We start from the raw sequence: 27,740 nt of genomic DNA, 5'->3' as shown, positions 1-27,740 counted from the left end.
TAGTTTGAATGTGAAATAACGCATGTTTCTTTAATCCATCTTCTCTTCTACTGTAGATATTGATGAGTGCAGAGATGGGACCCACCAGTGCAGATACAACCAGATCTGTGAGAACACCCGAGGGAGCTACCACTGCACCTGCCCCAGGGGGTACCGCTCTCAGGGGGTGGGACGCCCCTGTGTGGGTACGTACCTCCGCTCCAACCCCCCCTCCATCCATCCAACCCAAACCTCATCACCGGCTCCCTGTTGCACTGCCCTCAGCCGCCCTGCTTCTGCCAGCATATCTATGTCTTTTTCTGTCCTCTCTCTCTCTCTCTCTTTCTCACCTGTGTCTATTCAAAGCTCATGTCATACTCCTGCCAATCCACACAGCTGTGGTATTACATCATTCCCCCTGCTTGCTTCTAATACTAAAGTACTGCTTTGGAAATCGCTGACTAACTCGCACAACCATCGCAGAGAGAACTGTAGGACTGTACTGTACTTTTCCCGCGCCGAGTTGATGTGTAGTCAGATACAGGTTAAAATGAGAGAGGGTAAGGAGGCAGCAAGGTAAGGGGGGAGGAGACACAGGAAACAGGAAATGGACCTGGGATTAACCTGTCTGTCATCACAAGACCAGCACCTCTTCCTCTTGGCTCTGCCACTCTTTGACCTTTGATTTTCAACCTTTGACCTTTCCCTCTGGCTCTTACTGTACCTGGAGTCGCTATGCTTTGTAATGGCATACATTCATCCTCCCCCTGTGACATCATTAACATTGGATGTTGATGTCTGTACAATTTTACAATTTGAATATTGTTGCACTATCAAACTGGATGAATTATATTTACTTACGTATTACTCTGACAAAGGCAGATGCCAAAACGTGTGGTGGTAAGCCCCACGATAAAGGCTTTTAAACTTTTTTCAACAAAATTAGTGCCTTAGTATTTAATAAATTATGGCTTCTGTTTTGAAGTGTATTACCTAATCAGGTACCAGCCTCATTCTCATTTAATTTGGATAAAGGATATAATAGATGTTGATATTTGATCTGCAAATCAGTAGATCTGATCTGCAAGTCAATTCCAGCAATAGTGTTTGAAATGAGAGGTACCCTAGGACTACTCATTCTCTCATTAAAATAGAGAGTTAGCCACCTTTACTGAGTAGAATTTCTAGCTTCAATACATTTCTGCCTTAGGGACATGATATGTATTGTCATACACTGGGGTGATTGACATATCCCCTTCTTTGTTTTCCTCCCTCGTCCCCACCTTCCTCCTCCATTTGTATTCTCCTCTTTCCCTACACCTCTATTCTCCACTTGGTCTTTTGTTTCTGCCTCCTCCTCCACTATTGTTTTGCTCTTCTATCCCTCCCTGCCCATCTCCTACCTCCATTCCTTCCCTCCCTCCTCTTCTCTGCCTGGTACTGGTCCTTGTGATGAGGGCAGACATTAATGAGTGTGAGCGGGTGCCCCTGCCCTGCGCCCACCAGTGCCTCAACACCCCTGGCAGCTTCAAGTGCGTCTGCCCACCAGGGCGCCACCTGCTAGGGGATGGGAAGTCCTGCGCGGGGCTGGAGAGGCTGCCCAGCTACGAGAGCTTCTCATACGGCTACCGCTCCTCCCAGTCCTCCCCTGAGCGGAACTCCTACCAGCGCCAGTACCACAGCTTACTGGCCTCTCAGAGCTACCACTCCTTTGCTGCCACAGGGGGGCGATATAGGGAGCGTAGCCGCAGAGAGGCCAGGGCTCCACGGCCACACCCCCTCACCTGTCCACAGGGGTACGAGGCCAGGAGTGGCCGTTGCCTAGGTAATTATGGAGGAGGCAGGGCCTGAGGCAAGGGGGAGGAGTTTGGAGGTGTGGTGTGGTCTCTCTGCTTGCATGGCTATGCTGGGGTTTCATGTAGGTTTGGGTGCTCCACTGTACTCCATGTACCGTGCACTGATTTTAATGTCTCTACCTGTGTATGTGTGTGTGCATGTGTGTGTGTGCATGCATGTGTGTGTATGTGTGTGTGTATGTGTGTGTGTGTGTGTGTGTGTGTGTGTGTGTGTGTGTGTGTGTGTGTGTGTGTGTGTGTGTGTGTGTGTGTGTGTGTGTGTGAACAGACATCAACGAGTGTGAAGTGAGGGACACCTGTCAGCATGAGTGTATGAACACTCCTGGGAGTCACAGGTGTCTGTGTCCTGCCGGCTACCGCCTCATGACTAACGGCAAGACTTGTCAAGGTGAGCACCTCCGTCCAAACAGGCTCTTCGTCTATTTGTCCATTCATTCATTAGTCATTCATTCATTAGTCATTCATTCATTCGTCATTCATTCATTAGTCATTCATTCTATCGTGCCTTTCTAAGTTTGTTCGTTTTTGTTGTTGCTTCATTCATCATCAGTCAAAGACAGTAAAGCTTAATACAGTAATACAACTCCTTTATTGTGACTGCAGATGTAGATGAGTGTCTGGAACAGAATATCCAATGTGGGACAAACAAGATGTGCTTTAATATGAGAGGAAGTTACCAGTGCATCGACACACCCTGCCCTCCCAATTATCAGAGAGAACCAGCGACAGGGTAAAGAACCAGCTCATACACACACACACACACACACACACACACACACACACACACACACACACACACACAGACCACTGAGTCCAAGTGTGTCTTTGGATTGATTCTAAGTGTGTGTCATGTTGTGTCTGTAGGTTCTGTCTGAAGAACTGTCCTCCCAACGACCTGGAGTGTGCCCTGAGCCCTTACGCACTGGAGTACAAGCTACTGTCCCTCCCCTTCGGCATTTCAGCCAATCAGGACCTGATCCGGCTGGTGGCCTACACGCAGGACGGGGTCGTTCACCCGCGTACCTCCTTCCTAGTGGTGGACGAGGACGTGACGTTACCATTCGCCTTGCGAGACGAGAACCTGAAGGGGGTGCTGTTCACCACGCGGGCCCTCCGGGAGCCCCACACCTACCGCATGAAGGTCCGCTCCCTGTCCTACAGCGCTGACGGAGGCATCGAGTACCAGACCACCTTCATCGTCTACATCGCCGTCTCCGCCTACCCCTACTGAGAGCACTTTAAACCAGGGGGCGGCGAAAGGTCGCGGCCTCTGTATGCAGCACCACTGAGAGAGTGTGTGAGTGTGTGTGTGTGTATGTGGTTGGAAAGCTGCCGCATAAGTAAATGAGAACTGAAAAGAAAGACTTGTTTGTACGTGAGAGAGGTCACGGGTGGGAGAACAGCACTGCAAACCCCGGAGGAGGCAGATTCAGCAAAGACTCAACACTTGCCCCTGGTGCATACCAAACAGTTTTCGCAAGACTGAAAGGTTCCCTTTGGTTGGTAAAAAAAAGCCTATTTATTGGGCACATCCCCTAAAATCCTGTTCTCTCCAAAGCTACAGGGTTTGGTGTGGTTCTTGTCTCGTCCCCCCTATGGCCCACAAAGTGTAGTGATGTTTAGGGATGACCCAGACTGCTTCTCCAGGACCATGAGTCCACGGTAGGCCCAGGATGTAGGCTCGCTCCCTCCCTCCCTCCATCCCTCCCTCCTCAGGCTCATGAAAAGAAAAGAAACACTAGCTAGCCTATATTTACATCTACCTATTAACTTATTGGGAAGTGCTTGAATAAGAAAAAGGGGCGGTTTCCTCCTTTGCTCAGCTTTAGTCTGGTTGGTTGCTCGAGCAACGTTGTGACATCAGACGAAGGAGCTGTTCATTTGATTGGTCTGAAATGGTGCTTGTAGAGACTTGGCGAGATAAGTTTGACTGTCAAACACTCGTCCACCTCAGGTAATAGCCCCTCACATCCACAGCGTAAACACAACTCCTTCTCCACATCAGTGTCTTAGATAAGAACTGTAGTTATGGTCATTGCATCATTACGTCAACGCAAGCCCATCATTAAACGTTCATATGACTCCATCCATTGCCAGTTACCAAGATGTATTCTATTTTTATGATTTGTATATAAGTGTTTTTTTCTTGTAATGTATTGCTATACTGTACTGTATTCAATTTTTATAAAAAATAAATGGACGAATATACAATCAAAATGAACATGTCAGCGTCACTGCATAGGTCAATAGAGTGTCTACACCGCGGATACTGAAGGATAACATTGTTCACTCACTCTGCTACTGTAATCATTTCTATCTCACATTTCACTGGCAAAGAACTCACTCATTCACAACTACTTCAAGTCAGTTGTCATACGTTTTTTTTATTTTATTTCATCACAAAAGCACAAACATAAAAAAGGAATATTGAGTAAGGCAGTCTGTACACCAGTTTGGTATGTTCTGTTGTATTTTTGCGCTTGGTAACAAGAGCATAACACATTACTGCATTAGAGAAACACCTCATAATGTCCGGATGCATCACCACTGATGAAGAGATTATTAGAACATGAAAATCCACGAGTATTCTATTAAAATGGTGATCATTCATAAATCAAAATGTGGTTTCCCTGGATGATACATACATGATTAATTACATAGACAGAACTTCCCTCAAGAGACAAAGGAAATATTGAGCATGATCCTCAAACAGTAAGTGCTTGGTAGGAATGAGCAGAAGACACTGATTTCGAAGTAAAGAGAAAAAAAAAAGGTTGTTCACCCATTAATCTACATTTTTGTTTGTAATGGATTTTTCCCTCATCACAAATTGCACCACCTTGGTCTAACACTATTAAGGTGTATCATTAACACAAAAAAGTAAAAGCCACATTTGACCAGAACTGATTTGTCATTAACAGTGTCAACATTTGAATTAGGCTACAGTATGTGAGAAATGTAGAAATGGGCAAAATGCGTCAATTATTATGACATATTCTACTTTGGTCTGGATAGCCTATGTTTTAAAAAAATGTCAAAAGGTTGAGGGCTACTCAGGGCAAGAACACAGGTGGTAGTTTCAGTTAAAAACTGAGACAACATTTTCAGGAAAGCAATCAGTACAGTAATTTTGGCAACAAATGCAATCTACCTGATAAGGCAGACAAAGCTTACAGACAGACAGCGTGTCATGGGTCACTCCCTGAATGACACAAATCCCAGGGAAAGTGTTTGGTAGTGCAATTTCCCTTAAGAGAGAAAAATATTACTATACTACTACAGTAGCTAATCTACGCAAGCATGTCAAACCAAAACGATTCCCTGTGGTTCATATTTTAAATACTTAGCCTTAATGAGGAGCGTTAACTTCAACTCCTAATCATATCCATACGTACTGAGAACCCAGCTTCAGTTGTAGAGAAACACTGACCATTTTACAGGAAGTGACCCAAAAGCACTGATAAAAAAAATAAGTAAGTACAATAAACAAGCATGACAATGTTTAAACATACATTATCTCACAGGTTAAATACAAATATTGGATACACCTGGTTCCTAGGTAGGGCAAATATTCATGTACCGTGAGAAAGCATGTTAGACTTCGCATACAGTTGAACCTTTTTGTTAACGTTATAAAACTTGCTGATTACATGAGTCGATAAGTGTATTCAAGCGGCATAAGAAGAATATGTCTTTTGTCTATCCGCTGAAACCCTGGAGACATTTTTTTTGTGAACAGGGGCCACGGTGTCAGAATTCAGACCAGAAAGGAGTAATGAATGACAGAAAAAGAAAGGAACATACGAAAAGGTAAATTGGTACACAGTCTGATGAGGTAAGGAATGAGTGAGAAAATGAAAAGCAAGAAAAGGGAGAGGAGACAAGCAAAGTATAATCTGAGGCAATTTCCCTGTAAAATAACAGACACAAATGTAATGGGTCCTTTGTGACATATTTCTCATGGAGATATCTAATTCCTTAAAGCACTACAAATGTATCCCTTACATAACAGCATAAGAGCATAAACAGATGATGCCCTGTAGGTGTGAGTGAGCGAGTGAGTCAGGGAATACTGTGGAATTGTGGGATGGGATTAATGAGAGTGGTGGTGGTGGTGGTGGTGGGGGGAGACTGTGCTGCATCGTGGGTTATAATCCTTAACTAGGGCAGGCAGGCAGGACGGACGGACCCCGCACGGGCGAGAAGCGACCCCCACCCGCAAATCCGCCACGCTCCATCTGTGGCTGTGCTTTTCAAGAGACTCTGACTGCCGATGGGTCATAAAAGGGCAATGAGGGATTTTCTGGGAATTAGGCTTTTATTCCATCAGGAACTCTCTGATCTGCTTTTTTAGAAAGACCTAGCTTTAGTAAAAAGAGAATGATAGTAAACAAACAAGCAGACAGTTATATCTGAGAGAGAGATCTTCCTGAGAGAAACAAAGCTGGATCTAAAATGAAGCACAGTAGCTCTGTGTGTCTGTGATTTTGTGAGGGGGGACAGTAGAGTAGAAAAGGCTGTCAATGTGCCTAACAGGCATATAAAAATGTATTTCTGTGAATGCATCAAGAGGTTGAATCAGCCTGTGTGTGTGTGTGTGTGTGTGTGTGTGTGTGTGTGTGTGTGTGTGTGTAAAGGGAGATGGAGGAACAGGGAAGTTTCACAGACAGATTGTACCTCTGTTTCACCCTGTGTGAGCAACACTATCCTTTTAATTTCATATGTAGCAGGCAGGAGGTCTCCATCTCTCTCAGGGATGTGGAGCGTATTGCTCCTCTGTTCTTCTATTAGACGGTTTTCCTGGCTGTTAGTACTCTGACGATACAGCCCACTCCACCTGCAGAGAGAGCCTGGAACGGGGACAATTGACTGGTTCAAATGACTGGTTCAACATAGTGGTCGTTATATGATGGGTGTGTGCGTGTGCGTGTTCTGTACCTTCTCATGCCACTGCAGCAGTACAGCACTGCTGTTCTCTGATGGTTTCTCAAAGCCTTTGTAGATGTATTTCATGAGCAGGTCCACCCCATTCTTATCTAGAGATTGCACCCCTTTCTCAATGTCACTGCTCTTGAAGGAGCTGAGCACCTTCAGCACCAGGCCTTCTGCACGATCCTGCCAGGAAATCAATAGATACATCAATAAAAAATCAAATCAACCGCAAGAAGGTATGGAAAGAAAACTTCAAGCAGAAGATGTTTTCAAACCAAGTTGAAGGAAAATATCTACTGTATCCCAGTCTCACTAAATGAATGTATGTGTGTGTAACAAATAGGAGAGAGAAAAGCAAATACCTGCTCAAAGTGAGTGTTCATTTAGTTACCCCAATCAGTTGCCTCCACTCACCTTAACGTTCTGGTTCTTTGTGTTGATTGGTGGGTTCTTCAGGACTGCCTGTAAGGCCTCCATCAGATTCCCTGTGCATAGCAGGGTTAAGAAGGCAACATCTGTCCAACTCGGTTATACAACTCAATCAAAAATAACCTAGCGTCTTTGAATAGACCACAAGCGCACCATAACCCAGAATGTGTCAAGATTAAAATCCTATGTTTATCACAGGTAACTCAGCTCTGAGGAGTCAGTGTATACAGGAAGTAGACATGCTTTCAGCAACGCCCACCACCTCACACATCAGGAAGTGCTAAACCTAGATACTCCTACTACGGACTTATAAGGCTCTGAAATGCACTTCCTCATTCAACATTAACTCGCAGGCCTCAGCTACTGTGCCTGGCTACAATTAGCTATTGGACAGTGGAAAGTGAACGACCAGCTTAGTTGATCAACCAACTCAGCAAGCTATCAAAGGAAGAGGAAGGAGTGGTTATATTCTCTAGGGAGTCATAAAGCAATCCCTGGAATGTGGCTGCCAGACAAGTCAGGACACTGTCTGGCTTCAGGGTTAGAGAACTACCAAAAGATGTGTGGTCTTCAATCTAAATTCAATTGCACACGATGGGCTAATCAATTAAGAATTGCTCATTCCTTTCTGAATTGAATTGTCATGCACTTCCTGAACTGACTTGGGTTGAAATGCAGGTGATTCCAACCCTGGTTATAATGCTTGTGGCCAAGTACTCTCAGCAGAGGATTGTTCTGTTTACATTAGTCATATGAACTAAATTCAGGGTTGGAAAACAATCAGTTTGGCCACTGCACTGTACTGGTCCACACTGCACAGCACAGATCTATACAATTATATTGCTATGCAATACATGCACAATTCATTCACACTTGCAAGGAGAGGGTAGGATTGCTAGTTACACAAATTGGTGAACATAAGTGAACGTAACTGTAGCTATAGCGGGACTAAGCCAAATACCAGCAAGCAAATGAGTGAGCTAGCTAATCATGAAGCTAGACACCACACCCCAACAAGTAGCCAGTTCAGACATGTAAAATGTAGCTAGCTAGCTAACTAGCATGTCAAGCTAGCTGGCCAACTGACCCAGCAACAACAACACTAAGTTGGCTGTCATATGGTGGCAAGCTAGCTACTTGGTAATTATATTGCAGAAACACTAAAGCATGCATTGCTTCGCCATCATGAAAGGATATTGTCTGATCAGTGAATCCACCTCTGCTTCGTCGGGACCCAGTTGGTTTTCGCCTCCATCCTCCTCGTCAACAAATTTGTTCTCGTCGTATTCGTCCACATCGACTTTCCTGAAACGATCTGACACTGTATTCTTCGACATTGCTCAGTTTCTGTCCCTTCTTCGAAAGTAAAATATGTTAAAATTGTGATAAATCAGGCTTTTCAGTTCTTTCAAAGGCTATCTGGCTGTCACAGCTTCCTTCCTCTTCTCACCGTCAGCGTTCCACTTAGTTCCGCAAACAGCTCCCCCGCTGGTCAGAATGTGATACTGCATTGAAAGGCGGAAGCCCGAATCTTTTTTGTGCTTTTCAGCAGGGGGTGCCAAGGCACAATAAATAGATTCATAGTTGGAGAGAGAAAGAGAGAGAGAGACTGAAATTCGTCTTGTAAATTTTCTGCTAAAATATTCTACTTGTAAATAACCACCAAATACTAACATGGCACATGTCATAGTACATATTGTATAGCCTTACTGCCAGTTACTGCTACTACTTTAAATATTGTTATTGACTAAGTACTATGTCTTATCTTATTGCGTATTGTTGTTATTTTATTTTTTACTTCTGTGTTGACAGACAGACAGACAGACAGACAGACAGACAGACAGACAGACAGACAGACATACAGACAGACAGACAGCCATTCATTCTTATAAATATGACCTTTCACTCTGAGGATTTAATCCTTCACATACATAAATCTGGGTGTATTTCCAGAAGCTGGAATCTAAACAGATGACATACTGCTGCTGCACTGTGACTCACCACATTTAAAAGGCTGCAGCGGAAGTATGCTGGTCACGGTCTAAACTCCCAGACGACCATGGTGGTCCTTGATGACGGATCACAGAATGAGTTTCCTCTATGATGCACTTTCTTGTATGCAGGAGGAAATAAGTGAAAGTTTCCACTTTCCAACAATGTTCAGCTTTTAATCATAACCTGAGCCACATGGCAACATTTTGGAAAAACACAAAAGACATATCTAAACCTAACCCTAACCCTAACTTAAAAAAATAGATATTATTTTAAACAACTCACTCCCTTAATGTGTTATTTCTGAGAGGGGATACACCTATATTAGTAGGGCTTTTCACATTTCAAATGGGCTGTGTAGACAGACAGCTCTTAACACAAATACACTACTTCCCATTTGGTCCAGACATACTGGACCTCAATACTATATCTCATGGGGCAAGCAGGTTCCAGTCTGTGTCAGCTGCGTGAGACACAATTGCTCACTATGTTGCAAGAGTGTGTGTGAAAGAGTGTGTGTGAACAACTTCACAAAAATAGCTTGGTGGTGTCAGAGAAAGTGTGAGTAAAATGCGGGGGTGACCTCTGATGTGTGACCTTTCTTTGACATTCTTTCATGCACACACACAGGCACTCACACACACACACACACACACACACACACACACTCACACACACACACACACACACACACACACACACACACACACACACACACATCTGTGCTTTGTTCCTCCTGAGTCTCCCCATCCATAGCACTGTGGAACGCCACAGCATGTCTGCGGTGTGTGTTTGACTCAGCACATCAGGAAAACATGCAGGCACATACATGACCCTCACTAATATGGAAATCCCTTTCACCACCCATACGGCAGGCCTTTGTGTGTATAAAGGCTTTGAGGGTGTCTGGCTGTATGTCTGCGTGTCTGCGCTAGGCTACAGAGCAGCACGCCAGAATGCGTGCTGCGAGACGTTTCCGTGCCAGAGAGTAGGCCCCTCAAACATGCACCGCAGCAAAGTATCTTAAGCACATAATTAGCACTCTCACATGATGGGAATATTACTCTTGCATGATTATTTAATTGGTGAATGTAATGATTTAGTGTGTGATGTGTCGTAACAGGTCTTTAACCAGGAAGAGACTGTGGGTGGCTACAGGCCTTATGTAGGTGAAAGAGATTTTGCTGAGAAACTAGGCGTTGTTTTCTGAAGGTTTGGTTTCATGTTGATGTGTCCAGACTATTCTTCTATTCTCAGTGTTTTGAGACAGTTCTCAGATAGGCAGTAAACTGACACAGATCTATCAATATGTAGGTCAAGCAACCTAGCCTAGCATAGGCATTGTAGAATGTGGTGAATGTGTGTGTGTGTGTGTGTGTGTGTGTGTGTGTGTGTGTGTGTGTGAGTGTGTGAGTGTGTGTGTGTGTGTGTGTGTGTGTGTGTGTGTGTGTGTGTGTGAGTGTGTGAGTGTGTGTGTGTGTGTGTGTTAGACCTATGGTGGCTATACAATCCTGCATTTCAACATCAAGTTACTGTTTCAAGTACACATTTTAGAAATCAAACTTCACCCCTTTTCCCAGCTACAACATTGAGGAAAGGTGTTGAATTACTAAGAAAGTAGACAGTTTCTCTTTTCTTTTCTTTATTCAATAGTATGTACTTTGTACATAAACATTGTGAATGTATGAATTACTCATTAAAACAATAAACATACAATGGTAACAGAAGTTTTTATGTATACACTACTTGGTCCTCTTCGTTTGAATTCTTTTAACAACTTATATCCATAAGTGTAAACATTGCTAAAGAAGAAAAAAGATGATTTACTTTAGTAAAAAAATAATATACTAATACAAAAGTGAAAAAAGATATGATAAAGACAAATATTTCCAACAGTGCTTCTAAAAACATGTACTCCTACATGTACTCATAAAACCTAGATGAAGATGAATCCATTGAATGAGAAAAATGATGACACACAAAACCATCATTGCTTGTGTTACGTTGCATGATGTGAATATGAAATGCAATTAAAAATAAAATATACAACAAGGAAACTCAGAGAAACTTGAATACAATTCAAGAAGATAATAATAATAATAATAATAATAAAAGAAGAAACAAAATATGGCAATGTGAGTTCAGATAACCCTCCAAAAATAAAAGAGAAATATAGTTGCAACAACTATTTCAAATTTAGGCCACCGTAGTAAGACTAAGAAAAGCACTATATTTCTGTGTTATAAAGACAGTGAGGCCACGGTCGACGGGCTTCTCTGTGTAAAATTCCACTGTGCGCCCCTTGGCCCCTGCAGGTATACAGGTATGGGTGTAGTGTGTCAGATTCCTCCCCTCAGACGCTGCAGGTGTAGGTGTAGTGTGTAAAATTCCACTGTGCGCCGACGAGAGCCATGAAGCTAAGTGGGTAACGCTTTCACCCATCACGCCATCTCCTCGCCACTCCTCCCCTCTCACCTCAGCACAAGCCACATACTATACTATCAGCCCATATCTACGAGGGAGGGGGAGGGGGAGGGTGAAGGGGTGAGGGGGTGGCTATGTCTGGATTTGGGTTACATCCTTTGACACCTTTCCCCCTCTCTCTCAAAGGGAGTCACATTAGGGTCAATGGGGGAGGAAGTGAATCAGTATTTTTTTTTAAACGGTCAGGGGAAGCCTGAAATAACACGCTCAGGAAAATAAACACACATAAACATGATAGAGTGGGAAAAAAAGACAGAGAGAAGAGGCCGTTTCTATGGCACTGAGTTTTGTTTTGTTATTCAAAACGATGGGTTACATTTTGAGACACTCCCTAGATGCATAAACATATTTGAGATGTTTGAGGTATCCAAAGGGGTGCACTTGGTGTGTTTTAGTAGATTTCATCAAACAAAACCAAATGGTTAAGATCATCTCTTCCCCCATGGTTTCCTATGAGATGACATGTTTAGATGTCAATGAAAACAGTTTACAGCCGTCCAGTAGGAAAACCCAACTACAGAAAGACACATCATACAGTACATGCTCAAGAGTTACACTTCAGAAAATGGAAAGCCCATCAAGAGTGTGGGGGTTTACTGCTATCAAAACCTCTTCAGACTTATATCACTAAATCATAAGAGTCCCCTACAAGTGCATGGTTTACACCAAAACCTCTGGATTCACATTAGATGGACAAACGGATAGAACATGTTTCTCCAAAAGGAAAAATGTCATTTAAAAAAAATAATAATCTAGGAAAATGTCAAGAACCCAACGTTTACTTATCCTAAGTCTCCTCCGATTGGCTTGAATTGGCTCTGACATTCCATCTCTCACTTTTGGGGTTTTCCAAGCAGATCCCGCTTCAGGAACTTCTTGTTGCGGATCTCGTTGAGTGACAGAGACACGGAGCAGCGAGAGGGCGTCTCCTTCCTGTACGCAATGCTCTCCTTGATAGCCTCCTTGATCACCTGAGAGAGAAGAGAGGGAAACATGTTAAACTTCTCTTTGAACCTACACATATGATGAGTCAGTGGACAGCCTATGCAATCTTGATTGAAACGTGGTGGGTGGTGGGTGGATAGAACAACCAGGGTACACACAGGTGTTTGATATGGGATGTTGAGACTCGGGAGGACCCCTGATTAGTTCTGAACAATTGAGCAAACTTTGATGTTGCTGGAATGTTTTACCTACATTAGATTTGGCTGGCTGGAGTGACATTCACGTTGTTGGAGGGTTGTTTTACATACATTAGTGCTGGCTAACCGAACTCACCTCCATCTTGCGGTTACGTAGCTAACGGTGGTTTGAACAGTACAGTACATATCAGGGGAGGCTGGTGGAGGCTGAAATCGGAATTAATTACTGTTCATTGTAATTCATGGAATGGAATGGGGCAACGCAGATCTATAAAGGTGGGTCTTGAGGTTAGACTTAAAAGTGGTTTCTGTCGCTGACCTCCTTACAAGGGCAGGAAGGCTATTCCACAAAATTGGCGCTCTTAAAAAAAAGCCGTGCCTCAAGATGAATTATTTTGTATACGGGGAACGACAAGCAATCCAGCATCTTTAGATCTGAGGGTGTGAGTGGGTTGGTAGGAATTTATCAGATGTGCTAATCCGTTTTTTTATTAGGTCTGAGTGAATTGACCTTTATTTTATTATAATCAAATACGAGCCAATGAGTGATTTTGAGCAGAGCAGACCTTTCACCAGACTAAACCTACTGTATACAGTTAGTTTAGTTGCCCTATCTGATGTGAGACAACGGGACTGACCTTGATGTCTGAACATTGAACATCAGGAGATTTGCTGACTAATCTGCTTTTTAGAGCGCCCAAACATTCTAAATGTTCTAAAAACTGACCTTATATAATATCATTTATTTAACTGACCTCGATGTTGTTGAGTGTGTTGAACTCCATCAGGTTGTGGAGTTGAGTGAAGGCCTGGTTGGAGTACTGGAAGTTAAACGTGGAGTACGGCGTCTCGGGGTCGTCGAAAATGTCAAATTCAGCAAACTCCTTCTCCTCTTCAGTCTCGCGGGGGACTCCTTTTAGAAAAACAACAGAGGGACATTATGTCATTCAGGCAGATGGAGACTATACAACTTTCAACAACAGCTCATTCTATAACATAACTGCTGTATATAACTGTCTTCATTTATCCTTTTTATGACAATCAACAGAAAAATACATCTGTTACAGTTCATACTTCATGAATGACCAAAGGTGACGAAATTAGGTAGCAGAAGTTTGTAAATATAGGTGAATGACCTATGTTGCTAGGCAGTGAGAAGGGGGTTAGCCAGTGTTTGTGTGTCTTCCTATGGCTGATCTATAGTTTGTTTACACACAGTGCTCTCCCAGTGCAGTGAGAAATTCCTCTGGGCACCTGGCCACAGATCTGCTACACCATAAGTCAACCAGTCAGGCAGCTTGTAAAACACACCCACACACATGCGCACACACATGCGCGCACACACACACACACACACACACACACACACACACACACACACACACTTCTCATATTCTTTACAACAACCTCAACAGATGCTTACCAGGGGCTTTGAACTTCCTGAAATTGATGTTGACCAGGACAAAATGGATGACAGTCGGGCAGTTCTTGTCGCCCTTTTTTGGCTTGAAGACATAGCATTCTTTCAGGCCCTCGCGGTCGAAGACTTTTGGGTCAATCTTAGGGAATGGCAGCTTGTTCATCCGAGCCCACTTCTCAGCCAGCAGAAGCTCCTATGGTGCAAGAGCTAGTTAAAAATGTACCTCTTTATTAACAATAACTTGTTGCTACTCTAATTTGTCATTAACCACTGTCCCTTTGAATATGACTTCATAAATAATGCAAAATAACTTATTCATAACTGACGTAAACATTTCTAAACCAGGTGGTGCTGGCGGTGCCTGTTGATGCCTGGCTTCAGGGTGACCTCTGACCTTAAAGGGGGGGCTGGAGTCACTGGGGCGGGCGGAGAAGTCGAAGGAAATGATGAGGTCGACGCCACGCTGCTGCCGCAGAATGAGGGGGTAGGGCAGGTTATAGGTCAGACCACTGTCCACTATATGGATCTTCTTACTCTTCACATCCAGAGGCTCATAGATGCGGTCAAACTCATCTGGGTCTGAGAACATTCCGGAAACATTGAAGACGCAACACTTTACAAATGCTTGTGTGGGTGTGTGCCTTTGTCAAGTTGATTATAATTGCATCCCTACAATATGTACTAGTTGTAGTTGCATTACTATTGTTGTAAGTCTCTCTTATATTTCTACAGCATCACAAGCACAGTAACAGATCTATTGCAAAGCTACTGGATCTAGAATCTGTTATCTCTCATATCTGTTATATCTAGAGCTCTCCTCTCCTCTCTTGACCTCTGACCTGTGACAGCGTCCACCTCCTCCTCGGCAGTGTTAGCCTGGCAGTTCTGGTCGGAGAAGGGGATGCTAGTGTTCAGGTTGAGGCCCAGCATGAAGTTGTGCACTTTGCCAGCGCGGCCTTCGCGTGTGTTAAACAGAGCCGATTCACTGAAGAGAGAGGTGAACATTCGCTGGGCCCAGCTGTTCTGGGCACGACGGTGGAATTCATCCTCCGCCTCCTGGTTCTCTGTGCCCGCTGGAGGGGGAGGGGTGGGGGTCAATGGAGAGGGAGACAAGGTTACTACCCAGAACACATAGGATGTAAAGGACAGAGGGCATTTGGTAGACCCAGGTCCTTCATCAGAGGTGGACTACTCAAGTCCTCAAGGGCTACAAGGACCACAGTGTTTTTAACTGGTCAATAAGTCAGCATCATTAATTGGTCCAACTGATTTGACATTACACCCAGCAATCCTGTACGAGGACTGCAGTTGTTCTCCCCTTCTTTGATACTTGTGTGTCTTATCCAGGGTGTCTTGTCCAGGGTGTGTACTTGCACTGTACACCCTATGGGCCATTCTGGCTTGTGTGTTCTGGCGACTAACGTCATACTTATACATGACCTAGAGTAGCACTTTCACTCTTTCACCCTTTCACACTCTCTCAATTTCTATCTCCCTCCTTCTCTATCTCTCTCTCTCTCTCTCTCTCTCTCTCTCTCTCTCTAATACTTGACCCCAACATGCCTAAAAAGAGACACAAACCCATACCCCCCCACAACATATTTGTGGGAACAATAAACACCCTTTTTAAGCCATTATCTACCAACCACAAAGAGACAGCCTCACGCTACGTCTCATGAAACAAAAACAAAACGCTGACAGAACCTGATGCAACAAGGTTTAATTGTCAGGTGGTGTAGAAGATATAAGAATAAATCACTGTGGCGTAACAAAAAATTACTCACAGCAACATGATGCTGCAAAAACACAAAAGGAAGGCCTATAGATGAGATGTAACGTGTGAAAAATGCATTGTCAGGTTGGCAACTTCTCATCAAACAGTTGAATGTGTCAAAACAGAATAGAAGTTGACGGAGACATATTTGCGCCTCTGTCAGACCATGATGGATACTTCTAAGTGTAGAGTGTACATTTCTACTGTATTATGTTCCTGCGTGTTTCTTAAATGAGTCAGTACCTGCGGGGGGTTAGTGCACTTCTCACCTTTGCTCCGAGGCTCCTCATCATTGTCTAGACTGTCCTCTCCAACGATGTGTTGAGGCTTTATCTGCTCTGTAAGGAAAGACAAGGAGGTCTTCACTCACACCGAGAACCCCATCTAACACCATCTAACACAATGAACCATCTACAACAGAATTATGTTAGAACATCCTTGTGTTAGGAACTCTGGTAGTCCGGTTCACTTTCTATAGTCTAGCCCTTTAAAAGAGGTGGATGACAATGAAGACAATGAAACAATGTAGATATAATATAAACCTTTTTTTGGCATAGGTGTGGTCCTATGTGAATCAACTGTTGCAGGTAGGCACGGTATTAAACAGGTATGTCTGTGTGTGACTGTGTTGGTACGCTAAAAGGTCAAATCAAACAAACAACAATTCCTTAAACAAACAATCCAATAAGCTGCCATAAATAGCCACTGGAAGCGGACACCTTTCTTTCCGATCACACCCAAACCTGCGAAAGGCCAGGAGGCTATTTTAAGAATAAAAGAACATCTGTAACATAAATCTACCTTCAAACAAAGAGACCCGCATAACAGGAGACAGACGACAATGAGAGGTGCAGTTACGTATGTTGTGCAGGCACAACAATGAGAACTGTAAGCCTTGGACTAGCCCCGGGGCCTCCAACTGTCAATCACTGGGAGAACATTGCTGCATATGAGTGAGTGAGTGAGTTCACTTCACATCAGTGGAGGCTGGTGGAGGTAGAAATCGCAGGACGGGCTCATTATAATGCATGGACCGGAATAAGGAGTGGCATCATGTTTGGGACCATTCCTCATTCCGTTCCATGCATTACAATGAGCCCGTCCTCCGATTTCTACCTCCACCAGCCTCTACTGCTGCACATGCTGTACTCTACCCACAGTGGAGGAGACGTGATGTACTCAAGGACTGCCCTGATTAACATACACATATACCTTGTCAGAAGAGTAGTATCACTCTAAACATCATGACTCAAAACTCATTCACGATTAACTGTATCTACAGTCCAGTAGTGGATTTCACTGGAAGGGAAATTAGGGATTAGGGTTCAAGAGGAGGAAGGGAAATGAGAGATTAGGGTTCAAAGAGGTGGAGGGGAAATTGCCTTACCGAGCTCCTCCTCCATGGTGCTCCCCCCAACGGTGTCTTTGACACCCAGAACTCTGTTGAAGAGGATGGAGAAGGCACTGCCCCACACCCCTGAGAGACACACAAACAAACCACAACATCTGCTGAAGTCAGGTTTGATATCTTATAATGGGCCTCATTTTACCTAATCAAGGCATGTTCTATCTAGTGATTATTGTGGAATGATGTGGTGGTGAGTGTGTGTGTGTGTGTGTGTGTGTGTGTGTGTGTGTGTGTGTGTGTGTGTGTGTGTGTGTGTGTGTGTGTGTGTGTGTGTGTGTGTGTGTGTGTGTGTATGTGTGTGTGTGTGTGTGCGTGCATGCGTGCGTGCGTGCATGTGTGTTTATCCTACCCATGAGAAAATGTATTGGGTTCTCTTCATATCTCTTCACAGCTGTTCCCATGAAGAACTTGCTCCCAAAAAGGTCCGGAGTCATAAAGGTGCCGTACTTCGCCATTCCGATCTCGTACGGGCTGAACTCCACCCAGTCTGTCCAGTAAAAAGACCAATATGTCAATCAGAACACAACTATAAAAGACTACACTTCTCTCTATATAATAGGTCAGGTATGTATACTGGGGTTGAAGGCAGAAGAGTGTCTTATCAATTGTCTTATCAATTGTGTCAACACCCCTTATAAGTAACCAAGGATCCAAAACAACCCAATGCATATACAAGGAAATACTGTATATGTAGGAAATCCGGGGGAGTTTTCTGTTTTGATGGAAACCTTGAGGCAACTGCCATCATGACGTCTACCTACTGTAGCTGTTTATTCTCTGGAAGCAGGACCAGGAGGAGACACCTGACCTGACAGGTTTAGTGGCACAACACACATATTTTACTGGTACACTTTGGCAAGGCATCAGATGGGCTTCCACAGAATAATACTGATACTGAGATACCTCTAACCCTTTTTGTGATGAGTGTATCTTCCTCTGGCTGGCAGGCATAATGAAACCAATGATAAATGTGGAGGATTTACCGAAAAGAAGAGGAGTAACTGACTAACACAACAGTACTAGGACCCATGTATGTATCACAACTCCAAGAATCCACCCACTCAATACTCATACTGAAGACTCTAAGAGCAGGTGACATCCCTATACAGTAAGCACTGTTTTGAAGACAGTGTTTTGTGTCAGGTTATCATAGTTCAGGTTAAGATGAAGCTGATCCTGGGGCTGGGCTTGGTGGTGGCGACATCTCCCTAAGGCAATCTTATTGGTTGTTGCAGAACACTTTTTTGTACTTAATCACCTGAGACTGTATTCAGATCAGATTCAAGTTAAAACTGGTCCCCAAATATGTACCTCAATAGTCTCATTCAACTTCCGGAATGTGCCTTTCAAGAATGGGACCAACCTGTACGGTGGCTAGATACCAGTGCTGCTATCTAACACACACACACACACACACACATACACACACATACACACACACACACACACACACACACGCAGACTCAAATCAACAGTTGGAAATCAGCCAATCGTGTCAGCTGTGTGGTTAGTGACTGATGCTGCAAGGAAATGTAAGTATTTGCATATTGGAGAGGTTGTTTGGTCATCTCTAGTTACTCATTATTCAAACCCGCACAGTGAAAGACACACACCTTTACAAGAGGGACTGTTTAACAATTACTTCCCGTTGGAGACAAGCCCATTGATTATTTTCAATGACCTTGTTTGGATTTCACCCACACACCAAGACAATTATTATTCTTATTCTACTACAGGCTAATTATAGATCTTACTAATAGCACTGGCATGTGATTTCACCATGTCTGGGACTGTCTGTGTGTGTCTGCGTGTGATGATGTAGGTGGGTGATGCATGTGTGTGATGATGTAGGTGAGTGATGCATGTGTGTGATGTTGTGGAGTGATTTATGTGTGTGTGATGCGTTGGGGCTGCCCGCCCCTCTGTGTGTGTGTATATCAGTGATGGCGCTGGTGTAATTTGGATCTCCTCACAGCGGTTCTTATCTCATCTTGTGTGTGTATCATGAATGAGTCGCTGAGCGTCCTTATATGGGTCCAGTCCATAAAGGAAGTTTCCGTTTCTGAGAAAGGCAGCCAGCGTTAAACACAACAATGTAACATAACACTACCACACACATGCACGCACGCACGCACGTACACACACAAACACACAGAGGCTGACCTGCAAACATGAGCTCGGAAACGTCTGGTTTGACATGCAGACAGGTGAACAGAGGGAGGGGAGCCTGGGCATCTTCCACTTTCTCCTGCATCTCACTTAGCTTCCTGTCCATCCTCTGGTGTCATCAGGGCAACAACACAGAAACAACACACAGTTACTGTTGAGTCAGTCAAATGAGTTTGGAGCCTTAAAGAGAGAGAGAGAGAGAAAACTAACAAAGAGGTATGTGAATGGATGGATGGAAGGATGGGTAGATGAATGAATGGATGGATGGATGAATAAGAGTGTTGGCGTAGAATAAACATAGATACGACACAGATGTCTATGTGAGAGGGAGAGAGAGAGAGAGAGAGAGAGAGAGAGAGACAGCTCACTTCTCCTTACCCCAGGGATAAGCGTCTCTCCTATGAGCATGCCGAAGACGTCGGTGAAGGTGACGGGCTGGCCGTTGGCTTTCTTGCTCCACAGGGCCTGGATGTAGTTGGTGATGTGCTGGGGCATCAACAGCCTCAGAGGGTTACTGCTCACACTCTTCATCAGCTCCTGGTTGATCTCTTTAGGCCCCTTGGTAGGGAACTCTGGATGGGAGTACAGCGTGGACATGTACCTGGGGGGAGGGGAGATGGGGGGGGGGGGGAGGAAGGGAGAGAGAGAGGGAGGAAGGGGTGGATAACACAGGAAGGACACACAATCATCTGTAAAAAAAAATACAGTGTTACTCGATAAAAAGCAAAAACAGAAAGAGACAGAGAGAGAGAGAGAGAGAGAGAGAGTGAGAGAGCTAGAGCATGCTACCACAGATTAGACAGCAGACTGACCATGTGGATCCAGAGAGACCAGCGACATACGTGGCACAGTCTAGGACCCCAGAATCATAGAGAGCCTTCATGACCCCAGAGAAGCCCACCATGGCCCTGAAGCCTCCTCCAGAACCCACGATGGCTATCACTGGTACCTGCATGTCCACACAGAGGAAGAAATAGGACTGATTCATAGAATTACATACTGTAGGATTGTGGACAGTGCTACCTTTTAATGTCTGATACGATCACAACATGGCCCCATTATGTTCATAGAGTGGCATCTATTCCCATTTGCATGTTATAGTTACATAACCTTCCATCACTGTTGTTGTTGCATCACTCTTTCTCACTGAATACTTTCTAGGCCTTTCATACAGCAGTCTTTCAGTGTTATTAAACTATAGCCATAGCCACAGCCTTGTCAGTGCCAATTCTTACTAGAGCTGTTTCTGATCTCTGTGACAGAGAGAGAGAGAGAGAGAGAGAGAGAGAGAGAGAGAGAGAGAGAGAGAGAGAGAGAGAGAGAGAGAGAGAGAGGTTAGTACAGAGTTCCATGAGAGTCATCATGCGTGTGTGAGTAGTGGAATGTTGGAGTGTTGGTTGACTAGGCCCTAATGGGAATGTGGAAAAGCAGAGTGAGCTCTGAGCATCTGGACTGTGTGAGGACACGGGCTGGTTCTGGCCAGGGGTGAGAGTGCACAGCCAGGGGCGACGGGCCAAAACCACAGATACAGCAGAGAGCTAAGCTACGCTACAGCCACGCCAGAGGAGGAATGTTGGAGCAACATAGCCTCTCACACTGCAGACACTGTCTCTCCGTGGAAGAGGAAGTTAGAGTTATAGTCACATGTTCAAATGCTGAGGTCTCAAAATATGAACATGTGAACACAACTATTCATATGATCTTGCACACTTACATCAAGTGTCGCTTGCTGATATTAGCTCTAGTCTGTGAATCCCAAAGCATTGAAATGCTTCCTTCCTTTTGCAATAGATCTAATTTATAATAATTTATAACTATTATTACTTTCTAAGTTATAATGTTGTCATAATGTTAAGTCATAATGTTGTCCTGTTGTATGGCGTGGTTGAATTTATCCTGAAGTGCAACCTAGTACATACAGTTTCATATTTAAAATGTGCTCAAAATAATACAGGAAAAGAAAAAACTGGGCCTTTCATTAGGCCTCTCTCAGAGCCTGGGCCCACAGTGTGGTGCTATGCCCACCTCCTGAGGGGAGCTGGGGAGGCAACGGGGCTTCTCCTCGCTCAGCAGCTTCTTGATGCCCAACGTGACCTTCTCCCTCCGGGTCTGCCTGAACAGCTTCTCCTTGTCACACAGGGCCAGGCTGAACCGCAGGTCCATGTTTGTGCTGGGGACACAGGACAGGAAGGAGGTTATAATGCTGACATGGCAGCATTCTGATTAAAAAAAGCCTCTATGAAATGTTGGAAATAAATTAATAGAAATGCACAATGGAATGGGCTAAGTGCAGTTTTCATACCATTAGCTAAGAACACAAACAGCACAAAATGAGACAAAATCAAAAAACAGAACATCTCATTACATAACAGCCTCTAATTGCATCAGGTCTCCTCCCATGCTGCTGAGGGGCAGTGAGAAGGCATTGCTGTATTGTAGACTGGTTGAGTCGTAAGTTGGGCTCCAGATCTGATCAAATCTCTCTCCAGGGTGGTCTAAGCTGAGACAGACATCCTTGGACAAACATCTGTGCCCTCTGACCTCTCATCTCCTCATTACTGAGCCTACAGGAATGTGAAGCATGTCCTGCCTTTCCCACTAAAATATGTCATAAAACTGTACAGTAGATGTAAACAGACAAAAGTGTTAATAGTTTTAAGACCAGGTTATCATACAGTCATGCTAGTCAAGGCTCTGGAGTGGGTTGCTGCAGTGCAGAATTCTGTGCTTTGTTGAACCTGTGACTACCCAGTCTGTGCCACCACAGCTTCAAGGCTATCATTAGCTTGTGTGTTTGTCTTTAGCATGTCATGCAAGGTCTTTGGGTGAACCGTAGAAGCCACAGTGCTTCAGATAGCATCAGCGAGGCGAGAAGGGCATGTCCACTGACAGACAGATGAGGTGTTCTTATGGGTATACGTACCACACCTCCAGGGTCATCTCTAAGTACACATTGGTTGCCTGTCAAAACAACACAAAACGGTTATTGTAAGCTAGCGAAGCGTTGCTTCATCTGTTGACAATAAAACACCCTGGGATAGAATACACCATCCACAAGGAGAGGGAAGGGAGGGAGAGAATGGAAGAGGGAGGGAGAGAGGGAGGGAGAGGGGGAGAGAGAATGCGAGAGGGAGTGGATAGAGGGGGGGGGGGGAGAGAATGGAAGAGGGAGTAGAGCTAAGTTAGAGAAGGGAAAAGAGTTGGGGGAACAGAAAGGAGGAGAGGGAAAGTGGGTTAAAGAGTTGTCTATGTGAGTTACCTAAACCTCAGTCAGAGAGAAAGCAACATCTATCAACAGGCAATTACCATCTGGTGAGAGCTGGTGTCTTTGAAATGCAGACTTTACCCTGCAGATACAATAGTGAAAGTGCAGACAGACAGACAGACAGACAGACAAACAAACAAACAACCAGACAGACAGACAGACAGACAGACAGACAGACAGACAGACAGACAGACAAACAGACAGACAGAGAGACATAGAGACAGACAGACAGTCAGACAGACAGAGAGACAGACAGACAGACAGACAGACAGACAGACAGACAGACAGACAGACAGACGGACGGAGGGACGTCTTACTTTGCCAATGAGTAAAGACACAGTCTCCGTCTGACCCACTTTGATCTTGGAGATGTTGTACGTCGCGGTACCCAGCGTCTCGTCCATCACATAATTAGCATCCATTAACGTTAACTGATTGGGTGGAACACCCCAAACAAACAAACAAACAAATATCAGGCAACCAATCAAATGACTTCTCCTGCTCACAGACATTCTCAAAGTCTGGATACTTTGAAGGTCCAGTACTTGAGATTGAAAGGAGAGCTGTATGGGCATGATAAATCAGTAGCGATCAAGGAATGAGATTGTGCGATAAAGAACCCATAGTGAAAAACGCTGTGTTGGCCCACACAAAGCATTTTCTAAAATCTGGTGTTGTGGTCAAGCACTGGCCTTCACAAACCTATTTTAATGTTTTGTTTACATGGACATGCACAATTGCCGCTATTAGAAAGCGTAGCATATTCACACTTTGTTTGCAGTGTGGCCAAAGGGAGCAGCAGAGGGCAAAACTACTTGAACGATGCTGAACTGACAGCGTTTGATCATTCACCTCGAGGACGTTGTCTTGGTTTGGGTCCAGTATGAACTGGAAAGTCTCGTTCCATTCAGGGTTGATGTCATTGTCGATATGCCGCGTCTTCTTCCTGCTCTCAGGGGCGGTGGGGATGAACAGCTCCACATAGGGGTCAGGAGTGTCCACTGCAGCCACAAACACACATCAAGATGTGTTAATAAACATACATGTACTGTATGCACACTTTTACATACTAATGCACATTATATACTGTACAGACACAAATCCTAGTACTTAACCTGTCAAGCCCTGCAGTATAATTGACAGCATTCCATTTCATGACATCATATAAATTGTTTGTTTTTACAGGCAGAAATGACAGATAACTGTAACAGTCTATTTGTGGAGGAGGAACACCCAGAAGAACAGGTGTAGTCACACTCACGGAGGTCACCCAGTGCGCCCTTGGTGACATTCTCAGCCCGGGTCACTACCACTTTGAAGTTGTGTGAGAACTGTTGCTCTACCTGCAATGTAACACAAACACAGCATGAGCACCACAGCACACTCCTACTGTACATAAACACTCCTCATACTATGCTTGGACATGGCTAGCATTGCAAACATTAACTAGCATTTGATAGAATGATAGTTCTACTACTGAGGGACGGTGTGTACAGTATTAATTTTATTGTGCTTATTGAACTAACTAGGGCATAGATAGACTGACACTAATATAGGAGGCGGCAGGGGAATTGAAAGTCGTTTCCTGTATTAGGAGATAGCTTTGCAGGCATTGCAGATGACACGATTATATGTCAGCTCTTCTGAGGTGTATGAAACAGAGGAGAGAGTCCCTTTCATCTCTGGTGACTCCCAACTCTCTTTCTGTGGTACTCAATCAAAGCTCCCTTACTGACACTGTCTTTTTATGTTGCTTTGTTATGGTTTTGATGGTTATATCATTTTCTCTTATCAACATTCCTCTGATGGCCAGTCATCTCCTTATATTCAGTGTAATGGCTGATACTGAGACTGAAAAAAGATAAGAGATTTTCTACTGAAGAACATTAACACTATAATGCTCACCCACACACCGGGGTCTGAGGTTACATGCAAGGCGGGTGTTAATCCTCTTTCTCAGATCTTAGTGGAAGATTAGATTAAATTCTACAGTATGACAGTGGGTCTCTGAGAATTCTACGCACAATAACTGGTTTCTGGGTGTGACTGGAAGAGTTTCAATGTACACCATTGGCTTTTATAGCTGCTGTGAAAAATGTAAATGTTTTCCATTAACAAGCAGCTCTACCAAGTTTGTATGTAGAAGGTAGGGTCACAAAGACAACATCCCACGCGTGCAAATACTGTACATGTCAGGACTTACAATGATGTACTGATAGGGGTCTATGGAAGACATTGTTGGCTGGTGGGAGAGTCAGTCTCAGCTTGCAAGAGAGTCTCTTTCCAGACTTTAGACAGGTTCTTAAACTCAGGAAGATCCCCCAGGGAAGCAGAGAAGCATTTGCAGACTGGGAAGACATATAGCAACATCATTAGAGGTGGTAGTGTGGAAAGTAATGTTTGGGAATGGCATGCTAAACTCAATCTTACCAAATTTTTCGGTTGCAGGGTTAATAGAACTCATATATGATGATTAAAAAAACCGCACCCACTAGAAATACAGTTAAATTATTTATTGCATTTGCAGCAGAGGTCAAGAATGGACGCATTACGACATGTGTCTTCTTCTGCATTTGTAGTAGTGTGGGATTAAACTAATAGCATCACTGGCCAGGTTTATTCTGTTGAACTCCAGTTGGCCACACTTTGCTCACAGTGGCTCTTGTTGGATAGATGGTTAGCATCTGTGTCTGACCGGGGTGAGGGGAAGTCTGCCTGAACAGGACGAGGGGAAGTGTGCTGAACCACAGGGCTAAGATAGGCCTCTGCTCTCTTTCTCTTTCTCTCCCTCTTTCTGTGTGTGTGTGTGTGTGTGTGTGTGTGTGTGTGTGTGTGTGTGTGTGTGTGTGTGTGTGTGTGTGTGTGTGTGCAAGGCAGTACTCATTTGTACCGATATTAAACTTGTGAGGCATGGCTATCAATTAGTAGATAAAGCTTTTTTTTATCAAACTCATTGTGTGGAACATACCCTTGTGTGCTTTAAACGTAGTGTAATATTAGAAAGTGTGTGTGTGTGTGTGTGTGTGTGTGTGTGTGTGTGTGTGTGTGTGTGTGTGTGTGTGTGTGTGTGTGTGTGTGTGTGCGTATTCCTGTAGATAGCGTCACAAGGTCAATGAGGCTTTTTCTCAGATGTTTAACAAAGCGTAGCATTTCACAGAGGAGTGGCACGTAGTGTGAGTGTGCAGGCAGTGCTGGTCACGTAGATTGAGCGGACGGTCCAAGTTCTGAATGTGCCCATTTGGGCTCTGTGATGACCAGCATGTGCACTTTACCTCTGATGACACAAAGTAAGCTAGTTGATTGGCCAGGGGCACAGAAGCAACAAGGCATCATTACACTGCACTCTTCTAAACTTACTGACATCATTATTGTACAAGTATGGAATAAGAATTGTACTAAACACATACTGTTTGTAGGCCTACTATTAGACATTTCAGGCCTGCTGTGTCATATTCAAACTCATTGCAAAAACACAGAAGTACCCAATATGCGTAAATGTAAGATTGAGTAATCCATTGCATAATAAATATGATGTTTAGAAGCACGTGTTGTAACACTTTATTTATCGTTATTACCATGTAATATACTATCTCTCGGCTCATTGGCGGATTAAAAGCCGGTCAGTAAGCCATAACCCATGCATGAGATAGATGTATAAATAGTAGACATATAGGCCTACAGAATTATATATAATACAAATACAATAACAATATAGTCTACGCTAATGAAAACGAATAAAAACCAAATAAAACTCTCATTTACCTAATGTGACACTTGCAGTACATTTACCAAAATTATAAGCCGTGTAAACTTCACGATTTGTGTTAGGTCGTGTGTTTTGGGACCTTCGCGAGTATAACTGGCAGCGAATGTGCTCTATGAATTATTTGGGTATCGCAATACGACAAAGAAATAGTTTTTCAGTCGCCACCTAGGCTACGTAAAATTAAACAGGTCAAGACGCTGCACACATTTGTACAACAACAGTATATATCACAAAGCGCACCGTCCTATCCAAATTATAGACGACGTGTCTATACGATCAAAATATACACATAGAGAAGTCCGAAACTAAAATAAAAAAATACAAGAATGATAGTTGTCCACATACCTTGAGAGGAGTAGTCTATCAACTCATAAATCCTGGACAATGTGTCATACTCCGCAGAAATATGGTTCCACTGTAAGCGGAGAGATGGAGGAGGTGCTACGACTCGCGACTGGCTACACACCCCGCCGAGCAATCCGCAAATTTGAAGTAGTTCAGGAATAGGAAGTACTGAACTTTAACAGCAAATTGAAACATTGAGAAAGTGCAGTATGTTTTGCATCTGAGTAATACTTATTATTATCCGATATATAAACGATTACTTTAAGAAGTAAATGCGGGTTGCAGAAATATCAGAGAACAAAGTTTGAGCGAACTAGCAGTGTTAGGAAATTGAATTCCTTTAGTGATCGTACATAAGCATTTCCACAAGTGCGCCTGAGCTTCCGTGTGTTTACGCTGTTTCCCAATGATTTGATAGTTGGATGATCTCGCAGTATCCGTGCGTCGTGTGCCCACACGAGGGCGCGCAAAGACTAGGCTACTTAGAATCCTATGGACAGGACAGGAGTGGAGATGAGATGTGTCATGAGATGCTCGTTAGAAACCAATCCTCGACTTAGCGTCTGAGATGTGTTTTGGGAGAAAGGAACACATTTGAATGTATTTACAGACTTCGGCCACATTATGCTCTCTTTGATGGGCACAGATCACACTCTGCGCATCAGTGCCCATGCACCCAAACCAAAAAATGACCAAATAAGTCTTCACATTCTATGCGGATATTAGTTGACAGATATAAGGTAAACATGAAAAAAACGTATCAATGTAATGAAATAGAA

At 43.9% G+C, this 27,740-nt stretch overlaps 3 protein-coding genes across 3 annotated transcripts in view; 1 reads left to right on the top strand and 2 right to left on the bottom strand.

The window, feature by feature from the left end:
• hmcn1 (hemicentin 1) overlaps positions 1 to 4,031 on the top strand; it is a gene marked incomplete at its 5' end in the record, with an annotated part of 87,957 nt that extends 83,926 nt beyond the window's left edge. The window contains 5 exons of the mRNA XM_083672345.1: positions 57 to 185; positions 1,442 to 1,804; positions 2,104 to 2,223; positions 2,439 to 2,565; positions 2,700 to 4,031. Of these exons, the coding sequence (XP_083528471.1) occupies positions 57 to 185; positions 1,442 to 1,804; positions 2,104 to 2,223; positions 2,439 to 2,565; positions 2,700 to 3,066 (1,106 nt within the window). The 3' untranslated portion in view covers positions 3,067 to 4,031. The remainder of the gene's footprint in view (positions 1 to 56; positions 186 to 1,441; positions 1,805 to 2,103; positions 2,224 to 2,438; positions 2,566 to 2,699) is intronic.
• A 168-nt stretch (positions 4,032 to 4,199) lies between these two features.
• On the bottom strand, positions 4,200 to 8,652 carry arpc5b (actin related protein 2/3 complex, subunit 5B). The gene is made up of 4 exons (XM_083671796.1): positions 8,394 to 8,652; positions 7,182 to 7,254; positions 6,774 to 6,950; positions 4,200 to 6,685 (listed from the first exon to the last, which is right to left on the bottom strand). Exons 1-4 carry the CDS (start codon positions 8,531 to 8,533, stop codon positions 6,623 to 6,625), a joined length of 453 nt encoding a protein of 150 aa, XP_083527922.1. The 5' UTR covers positions 8,534 to 8,652; the 3' UTR covers positions 4,200 to 6,622.
• Positions 8,653 to 10,825: 2,173 nt separating this feature from the next.
• On the bottom strand, positions 10,826 to 27,251 carry pla2g4ab (phospholipase A2, group IVAb (cytosolic, calcium-dependent)). Its single transcript, XM_083671656.1, has 18 exons — positions 26,962 to 27,251; positions 25,054 to 25,198; positions 24,112 to 24,193; positions 23,703 to 23,851; positions 23,168 to 23,281; positions 22,509 to 22,546; positions 21,611 to 21,755; positions 20,398 to 20,534; positions 19,964 to 20,186; positions 19,580 to 19,694; positions 17,766 to 17,903; positions 17,396 to 17,485; positions 16,278 to 16,346; positions 15,074 to 15,307; positions 14,629 to 14,813; positions 14,238 to 14,427; positions 13,570 to 13,727; positions 10,826 to 12,643 (listed from the first exon to the last, which is right to left on the bottom strand). The coding sequence occupies exons 2-18, from the start codon at positions 25,084 to 25,086 to the stop codon at positions 12,506 to 12,508; spliced, it is 2,238 nt and encodes a 745-aa protein (XP_083527782.1). The 5' UTR covers positions 25,087 to 25,198; positions 26,962 to 27,251; the 3' UTR covers positions 10,826 to 12,505.
• Positions 27,252 to 27,740: the final 489 nt, after the last annotated feature.

This window comes from Argentina silus (genome assembly GCF_951799395.1).
Source record: "Argentina silus genome assembly, chromosome: 6".
NCBI lineage: Eukaryota > Metazoa > Chordata > Actinopteri > Argentiniformes > Argentinidae > Argentina > Argentina silus.
Note: the sequence above shows the minus strand (reverse complement) of the source record. Positions and strands in the feature narration are given on the sequence as shown.